This window comes from Camelus dromedarius, chromosome 4, assembly GCF_036321535.1.
Source record: "Camelus dromedarius isolate mCamDro1 chromosome 4, mCamDro1.pat, whole genome shotgun sequence".
Taxonomy (NCBI): domain Eukaryota; kingdom Metazoa; phylum Chordata; class Mammalia; order Artiodactyla; family Camelidae; genus Camelus; species Camelus dromedarius.
The window spans coordinates 20,910,998-20,938,428 of record NC_087439.1 but is presented as its reverse complement, the minus strand read 5'-3'; the positions used below and the strand labels follow the sequence as shown (position 1 = coordinate 20,938,428).

Sequence of the window (27,431 nt, the reverse complement as noted above, 5' to 3'; positions counted from 1 at the left end):
CCATTCACATTACTCAGCAAAGTGAGAATCAGATTTAAGCTATTCCTAGTTACCCATTTCAAGGAAGGACAAGCAGGCACCTGCCCACTGGCTACATTTCACTTACACTACAATTTGCACAACTCTTAACCAAGGGCTCTTCTGATCTAGAAAGCAATGAGTGATCCCTGGCAGTGATATCATTTAAGAATGCAGGTCCTTAGTTAGTATGTATCAGAATGTGCTAAAACATATCGCATATACTCAGCCAATAGACAGAAGTTACCCTTAAGAGTCCAGTGACCATTTGCCTGGGGCTCACGCTTTAAGCTGCAATGCCACATTTGGCCAGTAGATAGCGCTCAAGATATTCCAATAAATGGAGCGGAGGAATCTTGGTGTGATTATTACTCTGCCAGAGAAGCATTAGGTAAGTTCATTTTAGATCAGCAGAGGGGGAAAGTAGATGCCCCAAATGCCTAGAAATTGGGATTTTTTTGTACCAAACCCCAGCAGCCGCTTAATGTAAATCTGTATTTCATCAGGGTAGGAGAACTAGCCCACTTGTTTCCTAACACAATTTCCATTGGAAGACAAGGAAACTATCACCCATTTGACACAGACTGATGTAAAACATGACAGTAGCACTTGCATAGAAATGCTGAGGTCCAGAGGGACCCCAAGTGGAACCGGCCAGTTGCATTTCACAAAAAGACTCAAAAGGCAAAACGCTGTTGTTTACTTACCATCCTGCTAGGGAGCACCATTCAAAAGCCACACGTATTTCAGGATGCCATGTTTAAATAAATAAGAACCTGGCTGTCAAAAAATGAATCATAGTTGCTTGAAGCCAACGGACAGTGTCTTGGTGTGGTTAAACCTACGAGTAAGAGTAACCATTGTTATGCTATGTTAAGTCACAGCTTCCGTGGTGCATAAGGAGACACTCATGCTCCTTTCCAGGCAGGAAGTGGTAAAGTGAACTGCTCCCATGATTTTGAACCATATTCCACGAGTCACAACCTCAGCTCACCTGATACAGCAAGCACGCATCTGTGTTAAACAAGGTGGTGGGTGTTAAGGTGCTGTCCAAGCAGATACAGAAAGCTGGAGTGTGAGACGTTAGGAGATGAAAGTCATTCAAATATCTAGCAAATAAAAATTGGAGGTACCTAAATAGGGAAAAACCATGTCAAGGGAAAAAGACATTTGAAAAAAAAATTAGTGAAAAACCACTTCAAATTCCTTCTGTAGAAAATTGGTGGTGGTTGGGAGGTGGTCAGGCTCTTATAAAAGTCAGTTCCTGGGAGGATAGGTTTTCATTCCCCGTTCTCTGGGGTCCAACCTTAAGCTTCTGCAGCTGTGCCTCCACCACTTTAATGGACTTACACTCAGGATGACTGACCCAACATTCTGCTCAAAAGTTTCTCAAATGAGCCTCAAATCGCCTGGAACTACCTTCAGCCTTTGAACTTACCATTCCTCTGAGCCATTAAATGGCTTTTTGTTGTAACTGTTTAACGAGTTGTGTTTGGGTATTTGCAACCAAAAGGCTCATTTGACCGTCTAGGCTCACTGTGGGGCAGGGCGGAGCTGTGGCATACCTACTGCCTGATCCACAAAGCTGAAGAAAAAGACAGTGAAGGAAAACACATTTACAGAACACTACCTTAGCTAATCAAACCCAAAATGTCCAATTTGAGAGTGCTTAGGGTTCCCAGAAAAAAGAAGACAGAAATCTGGGATGAAGAGAGATTGGAGTGAGCCCCCCACCCCACCCCCAGCACTGTCCCTGGGGTCTAGTCTTCTGCCATAGCCTGGCTGTGTGACCCTAAGAACATCACTTTCCCTCTCTGGGCCTCAGTTTTTTCATCTATGAACTGAAGTGTTAAGGAAGATGTTCCAGTTCTGACCTTCTATGGCTCTGTTCTCCTGCCTTTTCTCTATATATGAAGCTACATCAGAAGGAGGTTAAATGATTTCCTAGTAATGGTATCCATCATATTTGATGTACAAGTAGAAAAGGTGATTATTCATTCAAACAACCACACATAGATGAACAATGCATGGGAACACATGTGGAAAGATAGTGACAGGTTTACAACAATCAGCCTGATCTGGTGGAGATGTAGTATCAGCAGTCAGGGCAACAGTCTCTCTGCCTTGTCAGTCTCCAGTGATGTAGTCTTCACCCCGTCGCCCTCTCATCACCTGCTGGACACCCCGGCTGCCTCTCCTCCCCTCCCTCTAGCCTCTCCCCTCGGCTGCTGACGGTGGCATCAGCCACCTTACACTGCTGGTAGTGCCTTCTAACGTTCAAGTGAAGAGACAGAGTTGTGGCAAAACAAAACAAAACAAAAAAAAAAACAGTTTCACTACAGAGGAATCCTTTGAACCTGGAGGAACTGATACATTTCTGTGATAAAACTTCATAAATCCCCCAGTCATGCCGAAACATCTACAAAGAAAATGTCTAGTTCTCTCCTGAAGAGTCCTATAGAGCTAAGGATGTAAATAGGTTCTGATAATATTCTGTTAAAGCTTTAGTGCATTCCAAATGTGGAGGCTACGATTCTGTAGGGAGAGGAAGAAAAGAAGGAAGGAAGGGAGGAGAGAAGGAAGAAAGGAAGAAAAGAGGGAGGGAAGGAGGAAGGGAGGGAAGAAGGGGAAAAAAATAAGTTTCTAGTAGAGCAGTAGTTCTTAACCATGGCTGAAAAGTAGTATCTCCTGGGTGAAAAATGTCAATGTTTGAACCCACTTTTAAAGAGGTTAAAGTCCCCAGTGCCATCAGCGTTGAGAGTTAAATAACATAGCATCATATTAATAAAATAGTGACTCAAAAATATTCAATAACTCAAAAAGAGTGGCAAACCAAATGGATTTTAGTAGTTCAGAACTGCTACCAAAAAGCCCACCAGCTTCTTAGGGCCCCTAAGAATTCCCTCTCTCCTTGGGGTAAGACTGCCATGTTCTTGAGTCCCAAATCCTACTCCTCTGAGGAGGGCTCCTCATCTCTCCCCTTCCTAAAATCAGTACCAGACTAATGCTTCAGGCTCAGGACAGTCAAACCTCTTTTCCTGATGATGCTGGGGCTTCTAGCATCCAGAGATCATTCCCGCCACTCTTATGAGTGAAAGGTTCATTCATTCACTACATCACAACTTTTATAACTGCTGGCCAGTTGAAAAGTACCTGAGGCAGAGTGGTGAACTGGAAACAGCACTGCACCGAGAACCCGAAGGCCTTGAATGGAGTTTCAGATTTGCCCACGTCTCTCCAGATGACCTGAAGCAAGTCACATGACCTTTCAATCTTCCATTTCCTTAAAAGTAAAACAAGAAAGGTGGTTAATGTCTGAGATCCTCCACAGCTCTGAAAGGCTGGGCTGCATATGATGTTCTTATCCGCATCCTTGTCATGATGCTAAGGGACAGTAAAGGGTGAGAAAGTAGTACAGAGGAGAAGCACAAGGAAAAAGCTAATGGTCCAATGAGCCACAGGCTGCCAAATTTGCTCTCAAATCATCGACAACATCCTTACAAGTTCCCGTTTTAAAAGACTACAGTGGGATCATATGGCAGTAAAATTTGGTAAGTTCTACTCTCTGCTACTTGTCTATATGAAAAGACCATTTTCACTCCCTTGCCACCACAAAAGCCACCAAAAAGCCATCGTTTTTGCAAAATGAAAAGGCAATGATCTGATTCTCTGGTCATTAAATTGCCTCTAAGAGGAAAAGTAATGATGTTAAAAAATAATCATAACAATTCCTCAAATATGCCAGGAAAGTTTTAAAATATTCCAACCCCAAGTTTGGTTCCCTGTTCCTTTATAGTAGCTCTTGCAGTCACATCTCTCTGTTCCTTTCTTTCCAGCTACCATAATCATCTCCTCATGCGGCCTCCTCCGTAAGACCACCATGCATGTTAACACTGCATGTATCTTTATGCCACTTGAGTATGACTTTTCTACTCCAAGAATTTTTAAGACCCCTTATTTCCCACAGATCAAGCTTAACTATTTAGACTGGCATTCCCAGCTCTCTACAGTCTAACCCATAACCTACCCTTTCCACTCACTTTTCCTCAAAGCTGATGTGGTCCACTAATTGTCTCTCCCTCAATTATGCTGTAAGAAGTCCCTCCACTGGGTCTTTGCTCACACTGTTCCTCCCACAAGGAACGGCTTTCCCCCTCTTCTCCCACACAGACTAATCGTGGCCATTCTCAGAAGCTGACCCAGCTCACAGTTCATCTTGGCCATGAAGCTGTCATGCTGGTTTACAATGATCTGCCCTTCCTCCAACTGTACAAGGCAGCCCTTAAATTTAACCTCCCTGTGTTGTCTGCTGTCTTTTGTCTGTTGCATGTTTCCTGGTTAGACTGTGTGTTCAGAATGACACAGTCAACATACTTAATGCTTCTATCTGCCTATATTTCCCCGTTCCTGCCTCTTTCCCTCTTTTTCTCCTTTTCTTTCTTCCTTCCACTTTCCCATTGTATGTACAACAAACTTTGGGGAGTACATTAAATTAGGAGTAGGCACCTTATCAATAAACTGAGTAATAACAGACTTCAGTCAGTGGGATCCTTGTTGCTTTTCTCTCACTCAGCTTGATCAACGGCATACACACATTCTCCTGTGTCCCTTAGCTTGGAATTCTACATCCTTCAGCAAGTCCCTTTGTGAGAATACTTTGTATTATTAAGACACATGTCCAAGTTTTGGTTCCACTTTAAAACTGTATGTATAAATTTCCCAAAAGGGCAGAAATGGCCTAAGGAATAGGAATAATTTAAAGAAAAGAGTGAAGTATTCCAGTAATTCAATCACTTATTCATTTTAATAGTGTGTAAAGTCATGCACCCCTCCTTTAGAGAGTCAGTGATAACAGAATCGGAAACTGCTAAATCAAGAAGGGACCTTGTCCTCTCGTTTTATAGATGAGTCACCTGAGGATCCAGCAGAAAACACCGAGTCTAAGTGAGGTACTGCACCTTGCAAAGCTGTTTGCCCTTATTCCTCTCCTACCAGCCCCTCTCCAAACAGGGGTTCCTCTAATGTCCGCCAAACTCTTCCCTATTAATCATTTCCCAAATATTGCCCATAAATAAAATGCAGCCTTATTCAGGGACTTAAAATTGGACAAGAAGATCAACTCACAGAGATGTCTTCCAATTTTTGATACTACCTTATTTATGCTTCTAAGATCAAGTAACATTCTAGAAGTGAGCTCTAAGCCTTGGTAGAGAGAATCTGTGTGGAGGTGAGGGCTGGCTATGGGAAGTGAGTTCTATATTTAGATATGGAAATGATTATTTTGTTTGTTTTTGAGTCTCTTGCAAGGAATAGGAAGAGTCTGAGGACCAGCAGAAGTGAGTTGTTGCTGCTGCATCCTTTACCATGGGCCCTAGAAGCCCCCAGTCAGTCTTGGTAAGGGGTTAGGAAGGATACACAACCCTCACTTGCCTCTCTTCCTCCGTACAGGGATGGAGTTGTACTCTAGAGATACCCTACATGCACCCTCAGGGACAACACCTCTCAAAGTCACACTGGGATCCCAGAACACTGTGGAATGACCTCTCTCCCCAGCTGCACAATCTTGACACACTCAGTGAAAAGAGGGTGGGACCTTACCCTACCCAGGTCAAGCCTCCTGCTCTTGGTCCTGGACCATTTCAAAGACTTACAAACTCCCCTTTCATTTCTATTTTGAAGTAGGGGGAGTAAGAGGAGGAGAAGGAAACAGCCCCCCCCGCCCCAAATTTCAACGCAAATTTCACTTTTTTTTATGTTTTAAAGGCTGGAAATCAATCTCAACTCCACCCCCTTGCCGCACAATGTTTCTCTTCTGTAAGAGAATGTAGAAACTAGCCTTGCCTAGTGTATTCTTTTGAAGCAGCTGCCTAGAGACATCCCTGGAGAAGTGATTTTACCTCTCAGGACCTTAGATCTCTCATCTGTTCAATAAGGAGGTTGATAGATGATGTCTAAATCCTCATCCATCGTAAATGTGGAAGTCCCTGAGCCCCACTGCCCCCTGACTTTTCCACTCGAGTGTCCAGCAGAGAGACAGTTAAAGGTTAAGGATCTATCCAATGAAGAATTGTTAACGTGGGGGTGAGGATCACGGGCAGCAAGTTTGCAGCTTCGCCCAGCCTCGGCAAGTGGAGCCTTCCAGAATGAGAGTCTGCGGCAGGGCCTCTTCTTCACCCTCTCCCCTGGTTCCCTGGGCCCCCGCAGCGCAGCTCTAACCGGTCTCCTGGACACCCAACAGCCTACAGGATCCTCAAGCCCGAGTAAGCCTGGACCTGCACCGCTGCACCTAGCTCTATTTCTCACAGCCCTGCCGCCGCCCCTCTTCTAGGTCCCTCTTGGTTCCCACTACTTTCCACTTCCAGAAATCCTTCCAGCCGCTCCAGCCGCACTTCGCATCCCGTGCTCTGGACTCCGCGAGCTAGGACTGGCGCGGAGTGGGGCGCTCTCCCGGTTCCGCCGCCCCCACCCCAGCCCCCGACGCCCCGCCCCAGGACCCTGCCGTCGCCGTCCCCTAGAACTCCCTGTGTGCTCTCCTGGCGCGCTCTTCCCTGCGTCCACGCAGGGAGACCCTCCCCACAACCCCGCTGCCGCCTCCCCAGCAGAACAAGAGCTGGTCAGTGGTCAGGGTGTCTGGGCCAACCGAGCCACCCAGACCGGCCCTCTGCTGGGCAGGAGCGGAGGAGGCACCGGGCCTCGCCGGGTCCCAGGAGCGCTCAGCTCTGCGGGGCAGCGACCCGGCGGGGCGGGATCCCTACAGCAGCCTCGCGCAGGAACCTGACACCAAAGCGCCGGAACCACCGCCTCCCGCCCTCGGGTGCCCTCCGCGCTCACTCGGACAGGGGGACGCAGGAGCCCCGGGCCCGGCTGGAACCGCGCGCAGCACGCCGGAGCTCCAGCGGCCCCGCACGCTCCTCTTCCGGCCCCCTCCTAGGAGGGGCGCGCGGGGTTCCAGAAGCACCGCCCGCCCCCCTCCCCCTTCCTCGCCCGCCCACCCACCGGACCCGCGCGGCGCGGCGCGGCGCTGCGCTCGGATTCCAGGAGGGAAGCGCCGCGCCGTGTCCCTGGCGTCCTCAGTCCTGCCCCCGAAGTGGAGATGCGCGAGAAGCTGGCGAGGGCGCGCAGCTCGTGAGACGCCGCGCCAGCCGGCACCATGCGCCTGCGGCCGCTGCCCCTCGTCGTGGTCCCCGGCTTGCTTCAGCTGGTGAGTGCCGGCCGGCCGCGCGCCGCACGCCCCACGCCCCACGCGCCGGGGCCGCGTTTCGGCGGGAAAAGCGCGCCGGGGGCCGACTCGGACGCTGAGCCTGGGGCTGGGGGCGCGCGGTGGCGGGAGTTTGGGGTTGCCTTAGAGGCTGGAGGGGGAGAATCGGGGAATAGAACAGAGGGGACCCTGAGACGGGTGAGGGGCTTGCGAAGGGTTGGGGCTTGCGGGCTGAGGTAAAAAAGGCAGAAAGTGGCCGGGAAGAAGGTGCGAGAGAAGGAGGGTTACTGAGAAGCGGTCGAGGAGGGGATAAGGGTGGACGGACGTGGTGAGGATGGGCTGAACGACCTGCCAATGGCCGCGTTTGAGGGGCTTGGTGGTTCCTATTTTTCACGTGGTGGTATTTTGCCCGGGTGCCTGCAGACACTTATTCTAAACCCGGTATCGCGCCTCCTCGTTCGCAGGGCCGGTTAGTGGCTCCTTGCTGAGGAAAACTTAGGCAAAAGAGCGGTCTGTGAGGTAGACTGGATTTCTCGTTTTCCATCTGGCGCAGGGCACTGGGACGGGGTTTTGCGCCGGCGGGGACGCAGGGAGTAACTTTGAAGCCCAGCTCCACGCAGGAGCCCCCTCCCCGGCATCTCTAAGCAGTGTGCTGCCGCCGGCCGCTCCCGCCGGGTCTGGGCGGCCCGGGGCGCGCTGGGGGAGCACGAAGCGTGTTAGAAGGCGGTTCAGGGTCCGCCGGCGAGGCTCTGGGCGACTGTGCCCGGGGAACTCTAGTCCCTCCTCGCTCTTCCCGCCTGGCGCCCCGCTCTCCTCCTTCCGAGATGTATCTATATGCTGTGTGGATTGCTAGTTACTTACACTTAGGAGAGATTCCAAGTAAGACCTTCAGGAAGACAACTTACGAAGTAAAATTATAGAAGGGGATTGCTTTGGCTCCTTCCGCCTCTGTGATGGATTTCTCTTGGCCCTTAGCTTAATACTTTGCTGTTAGAGGGTTTTCTCCAGATGCCAGTTTCTTTGGTCCTCATATTTAAGACTTTACCCAGTTTAATCTGGGTGTTAAAATTAGGTTCAGGAACCCAAACGTAATGATCCTTCCTTCCTCTTTCTTTCTCTCTGTTTCTCTCTTTCTATTATTTCCTTTTAGAGGTAAAGAACAAGTAACTTAACGAAAGTTTGTCTATGATAGTATGACATTGTAAAGGCAGAGATAATTGTGCAAGTTTTGAAGATGGAAGGGCTTCTGAAATGTCTCAGTGAAGAGGAGAGGGCATGGAAGGGCCTGTCCATTCTTTTTAACAGCAGAGATTAGCTTCACCTGCACATCATTAACTAAGAAATTCTTCAGTGGCATCAAGAAGAAAATGCAGTGATGTTCCCAAATGTCCTTGAATGAGCCAGTACATACTGGCTATACACAATATTGCATGTTAAAATAAATTTTACATCTAAGGCATTAAGCATGCAACGTATATGTCAGGTTAGTCTTTAGTATCACTTGCTTTTTAAAATGTTTGCTCTGGATTCCAATAAACGGTGAGCTAACAAAGCAGCAATTGTATGGTGTGTGTAAGTAAAATTGTAAAAGCCTGGGGAAATCAGGTACTTAGGTGGGATCTTCAAAATATCTTCATGAATCTCTTAGTTCATTAATTTGATTTTGCATTTAGTGATCATGGACTGTGTATCTGTTCTACTGTGTTAGACTCTTAAAGATGAGGAGCGACATTGGCGGATGTGTTGGGAAAAGTTCTATCAGCTACTGTATTGGAAATGTTAGCTTTTTTTTTTTTCCACACCACCATAGTCCATAAGGAATAAGACATACATCTTGACGGGATTATATACTCTCCTTAAGAGCTAGATTCTAATATTACAGCATGGATTGATTGATTAGTTTTTAAGGACGTGGACGTCCAGTTCTAACCCATTTTTGGATTGTGCTTGGGTTGTAATGCTTTTTCCCTGGAGCACTTTATCATGGTAAGTGAGGTGGGGAGCTGCAGCTGTGTGATAAGCACACATTCCTTACACTGCCATCCTTTTGGACAATAAAAAGCTGTTTACATTCTCCACAATCTTAGAGCTGTTTCCAGCCTTATAACACAAAAGGGTTAGGCTGTGAAAGGAAAACAGAGTGGCTGAGCAGGAGAGATCTAAATTAAAACATACCCCAATGCTGCCACTTGCCCCATCCCAGCAGATAGAAAAAATAAAAAAAAAGATCATAATTTGGCTCTTTGGATGGCTTATAGTTTTATTCTCCCTTATCAGCTAATATTGAACTTCTTTGCTAAATCCAAATAGCAAGTGGATAAAAATATTTTCTACATTTGAAAACTAGTGTTTTAATTTTCTAGGAACCATGTCCACTTAGTACAGCTGCCCTTGGCAGTGGAGGGACTGGGGACGTGGTTAAGTTATTGTTGGAATTGGATTTTATTTTTCCACTCACACTTCCAGCCTGAAGAATATACTTTTTTTTTTCAAGTGCTAAATATTTTTTAAATGAGTAGTGTATTCATTTGGGGATATTGTAATTTTAATTTTGAGAATATTATCTGATTCAGTCATAGGGAGTTGGGCCCAAATAAGTCACTAGCCACATAATACTGGTACAATAACTAGAAAGTTTTTACTTATTTGGAGAATATTTAAAAATTTTAAGAAAACGGTGAACTGAATTGCCAAGTATTGCAGGTAACCTGTAAAGTGTGTGTGTACGTGACCTGTCCTTGCCCAGTTTTCCTGGTGTGTGCCCAGTGTTTCAACAGACAAGTTGTTATACCCAATTAATAGGATTACAAGGGATTTGCAAAATTTGAGTATCAATCCTGAATGTGTAAGTTATTTTGAAATTCTTATTCAGCAATATATTCTTTATAAAAATGTTATTAGCACATTATTTCTTGTCTGCCATCTAATGAAGAGAAAATTAGCATTTGAAATTATTTTAATAAAACAAGTGTTATTTCATGACATGATACAAGGTAAAGACTTTGCCAGTTGACAGCTTCTTACAGATTTGCATGATTATTTGTAACTCATAAGTGGGAGTTTTGCCTCTAAGTTAAATGTAGATTGTAAAAAGATTCAATTTGAATTTAAATAGATGATTAGCTTGAGTTTAAGATAAAATTTAGGGGTGATTTTAAAAATTAGTTTGTTATACATTTCAATTTGTTTGTCCGTGATATAATGATGACATGAGTTTATAAAGTAATATATAAATTAAAAGCGGTGTAAGTTAGTGAATTTTTAAAATCCTATAAAATCAGAATACTTGTGATGCAAAGTGTTACTATTTTAAGTTCATCCTCACTATATAGTATCATCCCAAATGAACTTATTTAAGGATATTTCTGTTTATCTTAAGAGATTATTAATTTTAACATCTATCTAGTAAGGTATTCATAACATATATTTATCCCTAGTTCTGTAGTTATAAGAAGTGGTAACTCATGACTGTCTTCCATTCAAGAATCACAATTTCCCTCATACAGTTTTGATCAATAAACATCAAAACAGTATTTCCCAGCGTAGAAATAGTAGTGGTCTATTGTCTGGATGACAATGCAGAGGGAAAAAAATACTACCATATCGTGGTTACGACTTAGAGTTGTCTGGGCTTTAAAATTCTCTCCTCGTTAAAAGCATCATTACCTTAGACATTTTTAAAAATGAGAATTGGAATGAGACAATCAAGTCCTCTATTCCAGCCACTCATCTCTCAGTATAAATTGTGTTCCCTTGGCCTGTTCTAAGATTGCATTATGTAGTTCTGTTTTAAATGCCTTCCACATAGAAAACTGACTCCTCTTGGAAACTTCTTTTATAGCACAAGAGATTTCCGAATGAAAAAGAAAAGCTTCATTATTTTTTGTTCTGTAGCTTTTTCTTAATTTTCTCTTTTTTTGTTGTTTCTGGTTAGTGGTCAAGATGCTTAATAAGGCAAAAGGCTTTTTTGAAAAACCTTTTAGAGGTTTCACATTGTCAGCTTAAAATGTGTAGCTCTTGCACATCGAATGAATGAAGAAATGTTGCTTTTTACAACACCTCGCCCACCTTTTATTTATTAAAGAGCTAATCAATACATTATGAATGATTTAGTTATTTAGTAGTAGCAATCAGAGATGAATATAAATGTGTCACAGGTTTGTGATTTTGTAAAAGCTCTAGGACTATCTTTCTGTTTACATATTCTGCGGACCCTTTTACCTGAAGCTTTACTGGGTAAGATTTGGAAAAAGAATTATAGCCGCACACTCAACTGCCTACAGTTAGGGCTGTGTCAGCGTTTCTATTAAGAATCTCATTTCTATCTTAGCCATAAGCATTATTGCGGGTTAAAAGTTGGCATTTAATATCTTGATTTGGGAGTCAGTTATTTTAAGGCTGCTTTAAAAAATTGGTCCAAATGATTTTGAGCACTCATCCATGTGAGTTTACTGTCTAGGTATTCTTACAGTATGGGAATGACGATTTAACAAACTAGTTTCTATATCATTCTTGCACAGTAGTTATAATTTAAATCGTAGCATGTTTTAATTATTTAATAATCTTTTTGCATTAAACCTATTTATTGAACCACTGTATGATTTTGTAACACTCTTTCATCATGAGTATTTTTAATTGTGCCAAAATCAGATGCCCTGGTTGGTCTTTATTTACTAACAATTGTATAAATCTTTATTTACTAATAATCTATTTTATTTTTATTACTTGTGATGTGACCAGTGGTGTTAATGACAACTCCATTCTTTATTTTAAAATCTTGCTCAATAAAAAAGGATCTAAAGAAATTTACAGTATAGATTTTCATATTACAAAAAGAATTCTAAGATACGATTGATCGAAAACTTTCAATTTATGTTATTTTTAACTTATGAAAATCTAGATGAAAACCTTCAGATAACTGGTTCATTATGCTGTAAGGTCAGTATATAATAAGGAATTCTGTTTCTTTATAGCACTACAATTAACAATGAATGTTTCATTATTGAAACCCAGAAATTGTAAGAAACAGTTTTCCTAGCCAGATCATTCAAGACATTAAAACAGTTGTCTTTAAAATTGCCGTTCTTATAAATTTTGCCTTCCTTAGATTTATGGACCTATGGTAAGGAAAGTGGGAAGTTGTATAAATGTAAGCTACAGCGGTAATAACGCTGTCTTAGATTTACATACACTTACTGTTTTCAAGTTTCTTTCACAGTTTATCTCATTGTACTCTCCCAGTAAATCTCCAAGATAGAGGACACGTTAAATGTTTCCACTTGTGTATTGAAAAAAACAATGCATTTGGAGCCAAAAGACTTGGGTTCTGTCTCTAAATAAATTACATACTCAACAAACATTTACTGTTTTGTCCCGATTTTACACTGAGACTATAGCAGACATTGAGGACATAGCAGTAGACAAAAGAGAACTGCTATGAGCATGTGAGTGTGTGAGGGCATGTGTCCACACACGTGTGTACCTGTGTGTCTGTGTGTACCCTGGACCCCCGATCTGTGCAGTGAAGCCATTAGTGATGAAGAGAATGAAAAATTTCTAACCTCCCTTTCCTTTTTTTTAATGCAGAGTAACAGTGTTTCTGATTTTTCTTTTTATGAATTATGTACATCTTCAGTTACTGCACAATGTAAAATGTGTCTTACCTACAAACATAATTGCTTTAAATGTTTTACATGGAGTTTATGCTGTTAACCATATCACAAATGATGCACTTATTTAAAAACAGATTTAAAACACTGAAAGACTGATTAATGTTATATCTTCTTATGGAAAAGGGAAATTTAGTGAAACTAGGCAAAGAGAATTGATGAACACTTATTTAACAGCAAAATCAACCAAATTTTAATTAAAATGGTGCATTTCTCCCTCTATACCATTTTTAAATTATAGACTACTAACATCTAGTCATTACTTTAATTTAAATAAAAAGTAAATTGACTCTCAGTTAAATTCTAATTATTAAGATAAGCAATATTACAGTTTAATACTGCACTTCAACCAGAAAACTAGCATGTGGCTTTTGTATGCCTCAGTAGAATCCAACCTATTTTTTTTTCTATTTTTTATTGTGGTAAAATGCATGTAACATAAAATTTACCATTTCGACTATCTTTAAGTGTACAGTTTAGGAGTATTAAATAGATTCTATTTTTTTAATTGAAGTATAGTTAGTTGATTTACAATATGTTAATTGCTGGTGTACAGCATTAGTGATGTATATATATATATATATTCCTTTTCATATTCTTTTTCACTATAGACCATTACAAGGTATTGAATATAGTTCCCTGTGCTATATAGTAGGACTTTGTTGTTTATCTATTTTATATATAGAAGTTAGTGTCTACAAATACTGAACTCCCAATTTATCCCTCCCCACCCTTCCCCAACCCTGTAACCATAAGTTTGTTTTCTGTGTCTGTTTTATAAATAAGTTCATTTGTATCCTCTTTTTTTTTTTAGATTCCACATATAAATGACATCATATGGTATTTTTTTTTTTCTGGCTTACTTCACTTAGAATGACAATCTCTAGTCCATCCATGTTGCTGCAAGTGGCATTATTTTGTTCTTTTTTATGGCTGAATAGTATTCCATTGTATAAATATACCAGAACTTCTTTATCCAGTCATCTGTAGATGGACATTTAGGTTGCTTCCATGTCTTGACTCTTGTAACAGTACTGCTATGAACACTGGGGTACATGTGTCTTGTTGAATTTCAGTTTCCTCAGAATCTAACCTATTTAAATCAGGAATACTTTTAATAACTACAAAGGTTTCAGGAGTTCAGATGTAAATGGTTCAAAATTTTAAATAGAAAACCAACAAAGAACTGACATGTGAGACCTATGAAAGATGGAGAAAACTGTTAATGGTCTCAACATTAGGAGACAGGTCAACTCAAATAGTGACTAGTCCTGGAGCTCAGTCCAACTACATTTTAAACAACATAAATGTCTCTAAAAACAAACCTTGACTTTGTGATATTGCTGGTTTGGGCCAAAAAAGGGATTGTCAGGTCATAAAAACGCTTAACTAAGTCTCTGAATTCAAGAATATGCAAGATTGTGATTTTCACACCTTGTCATACATACTGACAATTTTAAAATCTCATCAGCTTTACCTTAATGTTACACAGCATGTGTATTTATTTATTCACTCAAAACAGCAAGTAATAGTTTAGATTATTTGAAGGGAGAGACCACATGTGTAATTTATATGCCTGTTAAGAGTCCATGATCTGCATGAAATTTGAATGGATAATGTATACAGTAAGAGAATAGGGACTCAAAAGAACCATTTAACATTTTGTAGCAATGATAACAATCATTTTTATTAATAAAGTTTTGCATTTGAATAGCCCAAACAGGAGACAGGTGGGATCAGTGTAAGAAATATGGCTACAGAAATGAAAAGGGAGGCGAAGTTTTTTTCAAAGGTGTCTTTTCCATGCTCATGAATTCACCTGCTGCTCCCACGTGAGAGAGAAAGGCTTTAATTGCTGTTAAGTGCCACTCGATCTTGGTTTTTTTTAATGGGCAGGTGGGAGTATGAGAAGGAGCTGGTGTGGGAGGCTGTCTAGTAGGTGTTGGCACTTGTGCAGAACTTGGGAACATTCATAGATCACTTTGCTTTACCAGTAGCGTACTTGTTCTCACTCTCCCTTTCTTCCTCTTTATGAAGATGTGTATTTTATTGTAGAGGTAGCATACCATAGTGGGTGTTGTTGGCTCTCCACCCAGATCTCTTTGGATCTTTTTTCAGCATTTCTGTGCCCCCTCCCCTTTCCTGATTTCTAGAACACAAGGCACTTGTAACTCTCCTTCAGAGCATTCCTCTGGGTGTGAGGTGCCCCTTGCCCAGCACTCAGAGCCAAAGTGCAGTCCCCCTCCTCCCTCAATAGCTCTTGACAAATGACTGACAGGTGCTAGAATGTGAAATGCTTGGCTCCCTTGCTTAAGGTTAAAGGAGTACACTGGAGTGTCCCTGTGGGAGCAGGTTGAAGCTCCCTTCAAGGGGCCCTCTCCTGAGATCACACACATCCGTGGCTTCCTCTTATTCATTGACCTCTTGCCCCAACTCCTTTCCAGACTTCCCTGGAAGCGCTTCATTATAAATCAGTTGTATTCAAACACTTGTCTTGGTGTCTGCTTTTGGGGAATACAACCTAAATTATCTGTTTAATTTTTTTTTTTTAATTTTTAAAGGTTACACTCCAATTACACTTATTGCAAAATATTGGCTCTATTCCCCATGTTATACAGTACATCTTTGTAGCCTGTCTTACCCTTAGTAGTTTGTACCTCCCACTCTTCCACCGCTATACTGCTCCTCCTCCCCTTCCCCAATGGTAACCACTAGTTTGTTCTCTATATCTGTGAGTCTACTTCTTTTTTTTGGTTGTATTCACTGTTCTTTTGCATTTTTTAAGATTCTATATATAAGTGATATCACGCAGTATTTGTCTTCCTCTGTTTGACTTATTTCACTTAGCATAATGCCCTCCAAGTCCATCCATGGCACTGCAAATGTCAAAAGTTCATACTTTTTTATAGCTGAATAGTATTCCATTGTATATATATATGCCACATCTTCTTTATCCAGTCATCTATTGGACACTTAGGTTGCCTCCATATCTTAGCAATTATAAGTAATGATGCTATGAACATTGGGGTGAATGTATCTTTTCAATGTAGCATTTTTGGGTTTTTTTTTTTCTGATGTATATGGAGAAGCAGAATTGCTGGGTCATATGACAGTTCTGTTTTTAGTTTTTTAAGAATTTTTTTTAATATTCAAAAAATTTTAAAGCAGCCATTCTCACCCCTGTTTGCTCTCTGCCATCTCACACTAAGATAATTACTATTACTAGTTTAATGTGTCTCTTTCCAGAAATTATAGATATGTGTACTTTCATCACAATTATATCAACACAGCATAATGTTCTGTACTGTGTGTTTTTAATACAATAATACGTTGTGGCCATTTTTATACAATATAGAATAACATATTTTTGAGGACTTATAGTATTTCATTGCATTGATGTGCCCAAATGTATTTAATCAGTCCCTTATTAATATTTTGATTATTTTGAATTCTTTAATACATTTCTCAGTATATCTAAAAAATGAATCCCTAGAATTGAAAATTCTGGTTGAGAATTTACAATATGAATTTTGATAAATACAAATTTTCGCCTAAATGACTATACCAAAATACAGTATCACTCACAGTGGATATACATATCTATATCTCTATTTGGCTAGTGATTTTTTTTTAACCTTTCCCCTCTATTAGAGGAAATCACCTCATTGTCTTTTAAATGTGTTATATATTACTTACTAGGAAGATGAAGAGTATTATATTTAATAACCATTTGAATTTATTTTGTGATTTTTCCTTTTTAATAATTCCCCATTTTTCAATTTTTCTTCTACAGCTTTTAAACTTTTTTTTTTTTTTACTATTGCTCTTCCACAGTTATTGTTTATTTTATTATTCCTGGATGTTTTATACATTATGGGATTGTTGTGGCTACCATTTCTAGGCCTGACATTTAAAAATTGTTTTTTGCTGGAATATATGGAAAGCTATTTATTTTAGTGTATTTATTTTATCAGTTTTGTTTCTGAACTGGATTATTAGTTTTAATAATTTTTAATTTGATTCTCTTGAATATTTTGTATAGAAAATCATATTATCTGTAAATAAGCCTATATTTGGTTCTTTCTATTGAACATTTATTACTCTTAAATTAATACTTATTCTCCTAGTGTACTGGGCAGAACCTTCAGAATATTACTGAATGACACTGTGAAAGTGGGTATTTTTTTTCATACTTCCAACTTAAATTTAAACTTTACTAAATATGTTAGCTTTAGTTTTTAATAAATAACCTATAAAGAATATACTTTTATTTTTAATATATCTTAACATAAATTTATGTCAATCATTGAGGTGGATTTAAGATACATTTTTAGCACCCCTCAAAATGATCACATATTTTTAAAATGTTAACCTGTTTATGTTTCTTATTTATGAATAGGTCTCCTAATACTAAGCTGTTTAAGCAAAGTTAAATTATCTATATTTTAATACACTGATATATGTGTTTTATGTTGTTGGTATTTTATTTAAGACAGTGGTGCCACATTCATAAGTAAAATATAGCAAAAATGAAACATCAGATTTTACATCAGGATTATTCTAGGATCATAATTAGAAAGCCTTCTATTTTTTTCCCCTCAGTTCTGGGAGAAGTTAAAACAGTTGAGAATTGTATTTTCCTTGGAAGTTTGTTAGGAACAGTTTTAATCCATTTGAGCCTTTTTGTTTTAGGAAAGGAAATCTTTTGTAAACATTTCATTTCCTTTGGCTACTTATCCATTCAAGATTTTTTTTCCACCCTTATTAAATCCCTTTTATTAATGTTAAAAGAAAATTATGCATTTTTATGTATCTTCAAATTTACTTAGCATAAAGTTACACTACAGTTATCTTAATTAAAAAAAAACTTACTCCATCTTTGGGATTTATGCCGTATTCTCCCCTAAGTTTGTACTAGTGGTTTGGGAACAGTGGTGATAAGGGGCTGCCTTCACTCTCCTTCTGCCCCTGGGAGTAGAAGCCTTTTTGGCAGATTCCATACCCAGTTTACTAAGCCGTCTAAGCTGAATGAAGCCTGTTGTTAGCGGGTGAGCCTCCAGGACCTCAGCCCTCTTTCTGCTTCAGTGAAGGACATGCAGCATCCTGGTACCTGCCCCGTGCCTGTTTGCACTCCCCACTCCTCCTGTGCTAAGCTTGGTGGTGGGAAGAGGGATCTCTGTGGGAGGTAAACCCTAGTTTACTGCTCTGGTGCTGTTCTCCTTCACCTTTGGTTGGTTACTGGCTGCTCAGCACACGGGCTCTTCCATCATTCTGATTCACTCTTTTTTGTCTTCCAGAGATTCTTACATTTTGTAGACTCTTGGCATTCTTTCCTTTTTGTAGCACCACTATGCATTCATTCTTGTTTTTGCATTTCTAGTCCATTTCATTGGAAGTTTGGGAGGGAGGCAAGGTAAATACATTCACTCTGCTTTTCTCATTGCAACTGGAAATCTGTTAGTCATTTTTGGCTCATCTTTCTTCATCCTCTGCATTATCCATTCAGTCACAAAATCCTATGAAAATTTGTTCCAAATCCATCTGTAAACTGTCTCTTTTCTCTCCACCTGCTGCCATTTCATCACTACAGCAGCCTCCTAGCTGGTCTGTTTGATTTCAACATGAGCCCTCTAAGTGCATTCCATATGTCACAGATCATCTTTCTTAAATTCTCCTTTGATTTACTATGCCACTCCACTATTAAAGATGAGATTGTGGTTTCCTTTTCCTTAAACATTGAGTCTAAATTTCTCTTTCTGGTTTTCCAGCCTTAAATCTCTCATCCAGTATTCATCACATACTCTTAACTGTATCCTTTATACTCTATGAATACTTTAGAGTAAAGGGAAGGCATAGATTTTGAGATCAGACTGACTTGGATTCCAATGCTTTCTCTGGTGTCTTGGACAAGCCCATACATCAACTCAATTTCACTTTCTTCTCCTAATATAATAGTGATAATTATAGCTATCTGTTGGAGTTATAATCATTTACAAAAAATGTGACATGCTGAACACGTAAGCATTGGTTTAACAAAGGTCAGGTTTCCTTTCCACCTCCAACTGTTTAGGGTCGTTATGTGCAAGCAACAGAAACTGACTTTGACAAACGTAGGCAGAGAAGAAATTCGTGAAAACTGGAAAGGTTGGAGAGTCAGGCATGTCTCGAGTAGAATCAAGTGTCTAGGTATCAGGAAAGTATCAGTTAGCCGAGATGATGAATAAATGTCAATCTCTTTTTTCTCCAGTTTTTGTTTCACTTCATTTAAGATGTCATGTTCTGGCTGGGAGAATGTGGTTGACTTGGGTCATATGCCTTGGCTTCCCACGGGTGGGGCACTTTGATGCATACTTCCACACATCCTATGAAATCAACACAGCATGTTCCTGTTAAAGGATTTGTGATCATAACTCCCACCTTAGAAAGAGCTCTGTTAGAGAAAGAAAACCAAGCACCTACAGAGAAGACTAGGATTGAAGAATGGAATTCCAGGTCTTCATATTAATCAACGTGATCTTCACTTGTAAACAGACATAGACATCAAGATCACTAGACATTTAAGCAAAATTGTTAGCAAAAAAAAAAAAAAAAGCTAAGAAAAAGAAGAAGAACAAAGAGTAACAGTGGAGGGGACAGATTTCAATTTTAAATATTCCTAAATAGTATTCTTGGAGAGTCAAGAGGATATTGCATACTGAAAATAAGAGCTTTTCATAGCCTGTTATGAAGAAAGATCAATTAGATAATGAGAAGGAATTCGTGGAAGTGAAATATAAAACTGACAAAATTTAAAAGTTGGGAAGAAGATTGAGAAGGACCATGTTGGTGAACTGTAAGGTGAAGTCAAGGAACTCTGCCATGACAGAGCAGAAAGACCAATGTGGGAAATACGACAACAGTGAAGAGACATGGAGGAAAAATCCAGCGAGGACCCCCAGAAACAGATAACAGGATGTGAGGGGAGGGCACATAGTCAAAGGAACAGTGTTGAATGGGCTGATTTTTAATCAAAATAGGGGGTGGGGATATAGCTCAGTTGTAGAACATATGCTTATTATGCACAAGGTCCTAGGTTCAATCCCTAGTACCTCCATTAACCCAAAAAATAAATACGTAAATAAATAATTAATTTTTTTTAAATTAAAAGAAAAAATCCTGGAGAAATTCCTTTAGTCAAAGGAAAAAAATAGAAAATCCTAAGAGCTTTCAAGAGATTACCAATGAAACAAACACATACCTCTTTAAACATACAGGATGTTAGAAGCAATGGAATAGTTCCTTCAAATTTCTGAGGGGAAAGAATAGCAAACCGACAGCCAAATTATCAATCAAACATGAAGGGAAAGAGGAGGAGAAAGAGAAAATCAGAGAAAATAAACAATGACATTTGGAGCATGCAGGAGTCTCAGGGAAGTTACCCCTCACTCTCTATGGGAAAATACGCAAAGAGGTATATCAGCAAAGCAAGAAAGAATATAGCACAAGGGAATGATGTGGGGTACAGTGGGATCTGAGGATGACTTAGAAGAAGTGAAGGAAGCTAGAAAGGGTCCTTTAGCCCCTAACCCTGGGATGATGTGGGTTCTGGTTTCTCCTCTGTGGGCTAGTCATACTGTGGCTTTACTGGGAATTTCATTTAAACAGTTTCAGTTTTATGAATGCTATTTATTAGTGTGCTGTGTTTGAAATGGGTTTATACACAAAGCATGAATGATTTAAATATAGTTTAAGAGTGGAATGTAACGATAATAAACATTAATGAACTAAAATAATATAACAAAAAATTGGAGGTAGTGATAAAGTTAGGCGAACATACCTGTTTCCTTATTTTTCATAGTAAGTTGTCTTCTAATGTCAATAAATTAAGAAATAGACTGAAAGTCTTGAAAGCTACCAAGTCATAGAAGAATGAAAAATAATACAACCAACAGAAATTCAGTATGTAAATTTAGTTGTTTACTATGTGCTCTAATTTTTTCTTATCATTTAAGTAGATTAGAAAAAATAAATTTAATATGAACATCTGGAATAGACATTTTGAACTTAAAATGTGATTTTGTATTTGTGTACTTATTTTTCTATAATGCTTTTGGCAAATATTATTGATCTGAGAATCCAAATAGAGGAGGTCTTTCCAGTGGAGGGAGCTGCTCAACAGTTGTAAAGACGTCCTTATGATGTGGCCATGAGTGTGCGTTCCCTAGGAGATGGTGAATATGTTTATGACGTAGATTGTGGTGATGGTTTTTCACAGGTGTATACCTATCTCCAAATTCACCAAGTTGTATACATTAAATATGTACAGCTTTTTGTGTGTCAATCATACCTCAGTAGAGTGGTTTTAAAAAAAAAAGAAAAAGAGGTAAGCAGAGGCTATCTGTTGGGTCATGCCGTCTGCAAGGGCTTCCCAGCCTCAGCACTGTTGACATTTTGAGCCAAATGATTACTTGTGTGGGGCATAGGGGTGGGAAGAAAGGGGTTGTCTTCTGCATTGGAGGATATTTAGCAGCTTGCCTGGCCTCTACCCACTTAGATGCCAGTAGCACTCTCTCACAATTGGGACAACCCAAAGTGTCTCCAGACATTGACAAATGTCCCCTGAGAAGCAAACACACCCCAGCTGAGAACTACCACTGAAGGGGATTCCTGGCTGTAGAAGGTGAACCAGGTTCCCCCTTTGATCTCTCCCAACTAAATACTTTGCCTTTGAGCTGTTGGGAAGGGGTCAGCATTTTGCAAAGACCAAGTTTATTTCTTGGTGCTTATTTCCATTTTAGGCAAGTTCCCTTCAGTTCAGTTTAATTCAACCAATATTTTTAAGTGCCGGTTCCATCAGGCACTGTGCCCAGTGCACACATATCTACTTGACAAATCTTCCATTTCGAGGGAAATGATTGATGAGTGAGCCCTCCCCCACCACCCCCACCAGATATTCCTCTCCTGGATAAGATTTCCCTCTCTGGTAGAAGTTCACACGTTTCATTTTGCCTCAGGTAAACATCTTACCAGTTGTTAGGGCTAGCTCAGGGGGTCTTAGTAACTAAAACTTTCAAATTTCCATATTTTAAAATGCAGTAATGAGAAAAAATTTCTTTGTAGAAGACAGCAAATAAAACCAAAAATGATAATCATAAATAATAGTAAGAGTGAACTAGATCACACTTTGATGTGCATAGTTATGACAATTAAAATATGGTGGGATTACAAACCTCAGTGAATGTGTCCCAAACCCAGATAACACGATGGCTATCAGAACTGGAGAGCAGCACTTTTGAGTGGAAAATTTGATCCAGTGTTTTTGAAATTTTAAAAAATAGCTTAAAACTATTCAGTTCAACCCTTAGGGAGCTAGGATACACTTCCTTTTTATTGAAAATTGGGGATTTTTAAGCTTACAAATGTGAAACAGGGAGTTACTCTATTTTTTATAAATGGAATGAATGAGTTTCTTCTACAATGAAATGCATTTTTAATCAAGTTTCTCCTTTAAGACAATTATCATTTTTAAAAAAATTGTGTCTATGAAGGTGCTGTAAGACTTGTATCTACTCCCCTAGAGATAAACATGGTAATAAAAAAGCAAAAAGAATACCTGTTGGTATTCTTTGAAATTTTGAAATATGGTATATTTTCATGAAATTAAAGCTATACATAAATAATGACCATGCTTCCTAGGATGAAGTCTGAGAACCCCAGTGGACGGCAGCTGGGCTGCTGCTCCAGGGAAGTGTAGAGGGGTTTTTCCCTTTATGATTATGGTGGATGAACCTCTGGATAGGCTGTAGCTTTCAGAGTGAGTGTGTTATGGACGTTCCGGGCAGGCCAGTGCGTTCAGGCACCTGCCTTTATACATACACACGTGCGTGCACAGGGATGACATTCTCCTTCTGAACCTCTCCCACCACCTCAAAAGTGTTATCTTTTCATTTGCAAGAGGATGTCTTGTCTCTACTTTGAAAGTTATAGACCTATATTATCCTTCTGTCACTCTGTCCAAATGCCTAAATAAGCCGTTATTGACTGATACTTACTCTTAGTTTCCTAGCTTCCATCAAAGACTAATGTAGGATATGGCCATAGAAGAACTTTTTTTTTTTGGTAATGTATGTTCATATTTTCATTCATTCTTCCATTCAGCAGTTGAAGTGTCTTCTGTAGGCACTGCACTACACTCAGCTTTTCCTAAAAATATATTCATAAGGACAAAAACCTGCTTTCCTGATAAATCAAGTGTCTTTATTTAAGGAATGAGAATTTCAACTCAATATGTTTCCTTTTTCACTTTTCCTACCAGGAAGAGCAGAGGTAATTTTTAGCTCATTGCAACAAATACCCAATTAAACCCAAATTTCTTGACGTTTTCTCTCCTTTATATAGTTCTTGACCTTGTACAAATGGTTCCCTTATATATGGCTTATATTATGCACCTTGGAAGTACTTTTTGGAGGCATTTGGGCCCAAAATCTATGTGCCAAGTTGTACTACCCTCACTGTCCTAGTATGCCCGAGATTTGATGGAGTCATTTCAGTTCTGTGGGTATGAATTTCCTCTAAATTTCTTCTTCTGAGAATTAAGGTCTTTAGATTCAGTGATTCCCAAATGCTGGTTCCCAGGCTGGCTGTGATGACCACAGTGAGAGAGCATTTTCAGCGCCTCCAGGTGTGTTACATCACTGTCTCTGGGCTGGGGCCAAGGCACCAGGTGATGCTGGGGCCCAGCCAGATTTGGGAACCCCTGGACCGGATGGCCTCTTAGATGTCCTTTAGCTGTATGAATTGATAATGCTGTAGGAGCCTTGGCCCCTGGTGGGTGGAACATAAGCCAGCCCCGAGGGAAAGAGCTGCATTTGTACTGATAACACTGCCAGTGATGCAGGCGGGAGAATGCCCCAGGTCATGTAGATCTCCCCTCCGAAGGTGCGTTAAGCGTGTCCCTCTGGGCTCCAGCATACTTAGTGCACGCCTCCACTGTAGCATGTATCTCATGACACTGCATTTGCAGGTGGACGTCTTTGTGTATTCCACTTAACCCAAGTGAAATCTTTGAATGCAGAGAATATGGACGTCAAAGTGTTAATACCACTTTGACATCCAATCACACAGTAGGCATTCACTAAATGCTCGAATGAATGAACCATTGACAAAACCCACTCAGTAACCGCCCCCCCCCCCCCAAACAAAAGGCTATGCTTCCAAGTCAACGGAAAACTACCTGGGACCAATTGCAGAGAAGTTTGGGTGGCAAATCAAATCTAAGCCCTTAGCTTGCTGGTTCAGTGTCGCTGACCTCCTACAAAGTGTGCGTGAAGCCCCTTTGTCTTGGAGCTCTGGATTTATATGGGAAAAGACCCTGAAATTTTCTTATTAACAGTATCATAAGGATCCTTTGGGACACAACTTCCACACATAGGTTAAAGTGCCAAACTAAAATAGACTGTTGTTTGTTCTGTCTGATTCTTTCAAAACTAAGTCTGTTTTCTTATATAAGGACAGAGAAAGGACATTCTCAACAGCCAAGGAACTGATTTGTTCCATTGTTAACCCTTTTAGAAGGAAATAGAGGTAGCTACAAATAAAATTTGAAGTTTATCCACAAATGCCCACTTTATATGCTTTATAATCTCTTCTTTCCTATTATTGACGCATGTGTTTCTAGTACAATATGCCGTGGTCTTGTCCTTTTTAATGTATCAATATTTATATAATTAGAAGAATAAATATTACAGGAAAAAAGTTTTATTTCTCAAGTGTCAATTGTTAGGTTATAAAAATGCTTTGAAAACAAGGATTTAGACATTCAACAATTTTATATTCTGACATTTTAGTTCTCTACATTAAGCTCCTTATTTCGTTTATTTACTTTTTGTGATGTAATAGGTAATAGATTTAATCTGCTGACATTTATATACTAAGGGCTCTTTCTTAGTATAGCTTAATTTACTCTCTTTTCAAATTGTAATTACTGAATCAGATTTTTATTTTAGTGTTAATTAAGATGATTATTTCATGATTGAGTCTTTTTCAATTTCAATGACCAGATACGGTTTTAACAGTCATCACTTTACTTACCAATAAGCACTGCAGCTTTCTTGTAACGATGAGATATGCCCCAACTCTCCCATCTTCTGTATAAGTAGATGTAACATAATGTAACATAATGGTGTGTGTTAGTAGGCATGTCCTGGCCTGAGGCACCAAGCCTAGCTGGGAGGGAATGGTGCCTCTTCTCATTATACTAAACAAGGGTATCTGCAGCAGACAAGGAAGCAGATCTACTTGCAGTGGAAGAGTATGATCTGGTTTAAGCAGGACACAGCCCACAAGCTCCTGTGTGATAAAGGCATCCTCTGTTTATCCACAGCAACTCCATACAGGCTGTCAGAGACGGTACTTTTTATCTGGGCATAGCTTTTCTTCTGGGTTCTGAACAAACACATCAAGGTATACTAGGCCCTTCTGGTATGTTGTACAGCATTTAAGTCAGTAGACCAAAAATGACATGGTGAAGGCACGTGACCAAGTAATTACGTGAATTCCTTCTGTGATGTTGGGCTTGATTTCCTGCCTTCGGATTGATATTGGGAGGATGTGGAACCAAAGCATCTGTGTCCAGTTGTTATTGAATGACATCCCTATCATGGAAGAACAGCCCTTTATGAGTGCCTACAGTGAGCAAAAGCTGTCAGCTTTGAATGCTACTAATGACAGATTTGAAGAGTTTTTTTAGGAATTCCGGGATGCTAGGGGCTTCTGGGTACAGTGCTAATTGCCAGGAGAGATGTGCATGAGACTTGGTTGCTTTGGTGATGTAACAAATGTAGTAGCTTGTAGACGCCTCTTATCTGCAGTTGACCTTGTTGATGATATAACAGGCTCTCATCTCCAGGAATGTCAGGGATAGGCTAGAGGATGTGCTGTAAAAGAAGCAGAAGTTGTGGTTTTTGTCCTCACACCTGCTCCCTCTCCCATCTCACATATACTCAGCTTTGAATCCGCTTCACATGCCTGCCAACAGAATCTCCTGCTAAGCTCTTTCTCTGGGGACCCAGGTTGTCCTGGCTACTTCCCAGTCCTGTGTATACCGTCATTCCCTAATCCAGGAAGAAACTCTCTCAAATTTCAGTTGTGCCTGACCTTACGCCTCTCTGTGTTTTAGGAAGCCTCATGTAGGGTTTCCACCTTTGTCATCCTGTACTCTCTGAAACGTGATGACGTTTGTATATTTAGCGCTACTCCTATGACATCGTCTTTGAACACCTACAAGCACTTTAAATGGTTAGCTTCAGACACCTGGCTTTTAATTTTCTAAATCTCAGAGCTGCTAGGTTTCTCTTTAGCTGAATCTGCTAACCTCCTTTTTTATCTTCAGATGATACGTACATTTGAATGCACACGATAAAAAGTATTTTGCTTCAGATACGTACTTCAATCAGAACTTTGAAAGTTAAATATTCTTATATCTGCCAGTGGCCGGAAAACTACTTTCCCAACTTTATTTTAGTGAACTTTGGGGGTGGAGGAAGATGTGCTTGAATACCAACGCCCAAGCCCGGATCCTCCCTTCTCAGCCTCCAATGGCACAGGAAACCCCCTTCAGATTTCCAGCAAACTCTCAGAATAGCACTCCTTTCTGTGCCACAGAACATGCTTCAGCATCTTGCTAAAACCAACAGGAGGCACAGCAGATGTATTAGTAAATCACAGAAATTTCAAAACTCTAACAAGATACAACCGTGTAACACTGAGAAGCCCTGATGCATCAGAGTGACTGGAGTGGGCTGTGGCCCCGGACTGTTGAGGACCTGACCAGGAAGCTGGGTGTCAAGGTTTCCCCATCCATAGGTGATGGGTGAGGTCCGGTAGCAAGGATCAGAAAGAATATTCGGCATACAGTTAGCCTTGGGCAGCCAGAGAACGTTTTAGAGCCTGCTCTGGTGAAATAGTTAATAGAGGTTCAGTGGAGCTCAGATGGAAGAGACTGGAATGGCCTGGATAAGCTCAAATAGAGAGAGGGTTGAGGCAAAGGGTGGCAGGAGGTCAGGCATGAGGAGGACATAATAGATCTCTGAGCTTCAGGTAGAGCTAGCTCCAGCAACCTGAAAATTCCTTTAGGATGGAGGGTCACTTGGCAGTGGTATTAATCAGTCAGAGGCTTGTATGTGGAGAGCCTGGTTGAGTCAGTGGCCACTCTTGCTCTGGATGTTTGCTTGGCAAGGGGAGCTCAGGCCTTTGTCCAGAGCGTGCTTCCTGTCAAGGAATGAAATAATTGTTCTTCCACAGCATTGGGCTTCAGAAAGAAGGTCCATGTCTGGGCTGAATGAGCACTCCACCTGCCTGTCCACGCAGTCCGTGAGCCTGGAATGCTCATCTATGAAAATGGTTCTCAGCTTTTAGTTTGCAGCCACCTGGGAAGGTTGCTAAAGATGTACCTTCTTTGGCTGATGCTCAGGAAATGGATCCCAGGTGTTTAAGGATCCCAGCTGCTCAGGAAATGGATCTCAGGTGTTTAATGGATCCCAGGAGCCTGAATTTTAAACAGCATCTTA

The 27,431-nt window shown here is 40.5% G+C and overlaps 1 protein-coding gene and 1 long non-coding RNA gene across 2 annotated transcripts in view; one reads left to right on the top strand and one right to left on the bottom strand.

Annotated features, from left to right (window-relative positions):
* LOC116153000 (uncharacterized) overlaps nt 1–820 on the bottom strand; it is a 90,223-nt gene extending 89,403 nt beyond the window's left edge. Inside the window, exon 1 of the long non-coding RNA XR_004136641.2 lies at nt 726–820. This is a non-coding gene — a long non-coding RNA (uncharacterized LOC116153000). The remainder of the gene's footprint in view (nt 1–725) is intronic.
* Nucleotides 821–7,058: 6,238 nt separating this feature from the next.
* The window catches only part of NXPH2 (neurexophilin 2), a 106,520-nt gene continuing 86,147 nt past the window's right edge, over nt 7,059–27,431 (top strand). Inside the window, exon 1 of the mRNA XM_031451348.2 lies at nt 7,059–7,219. Coding sequence (XP_031307208.2) covers nt 7,169–7,219 — 51 coding nt within the window. The 5' untranslated portion in view covers nt 7,059–7,168. The remainder of the gene's footprint in view (nt 7,220–27,431) is intronic.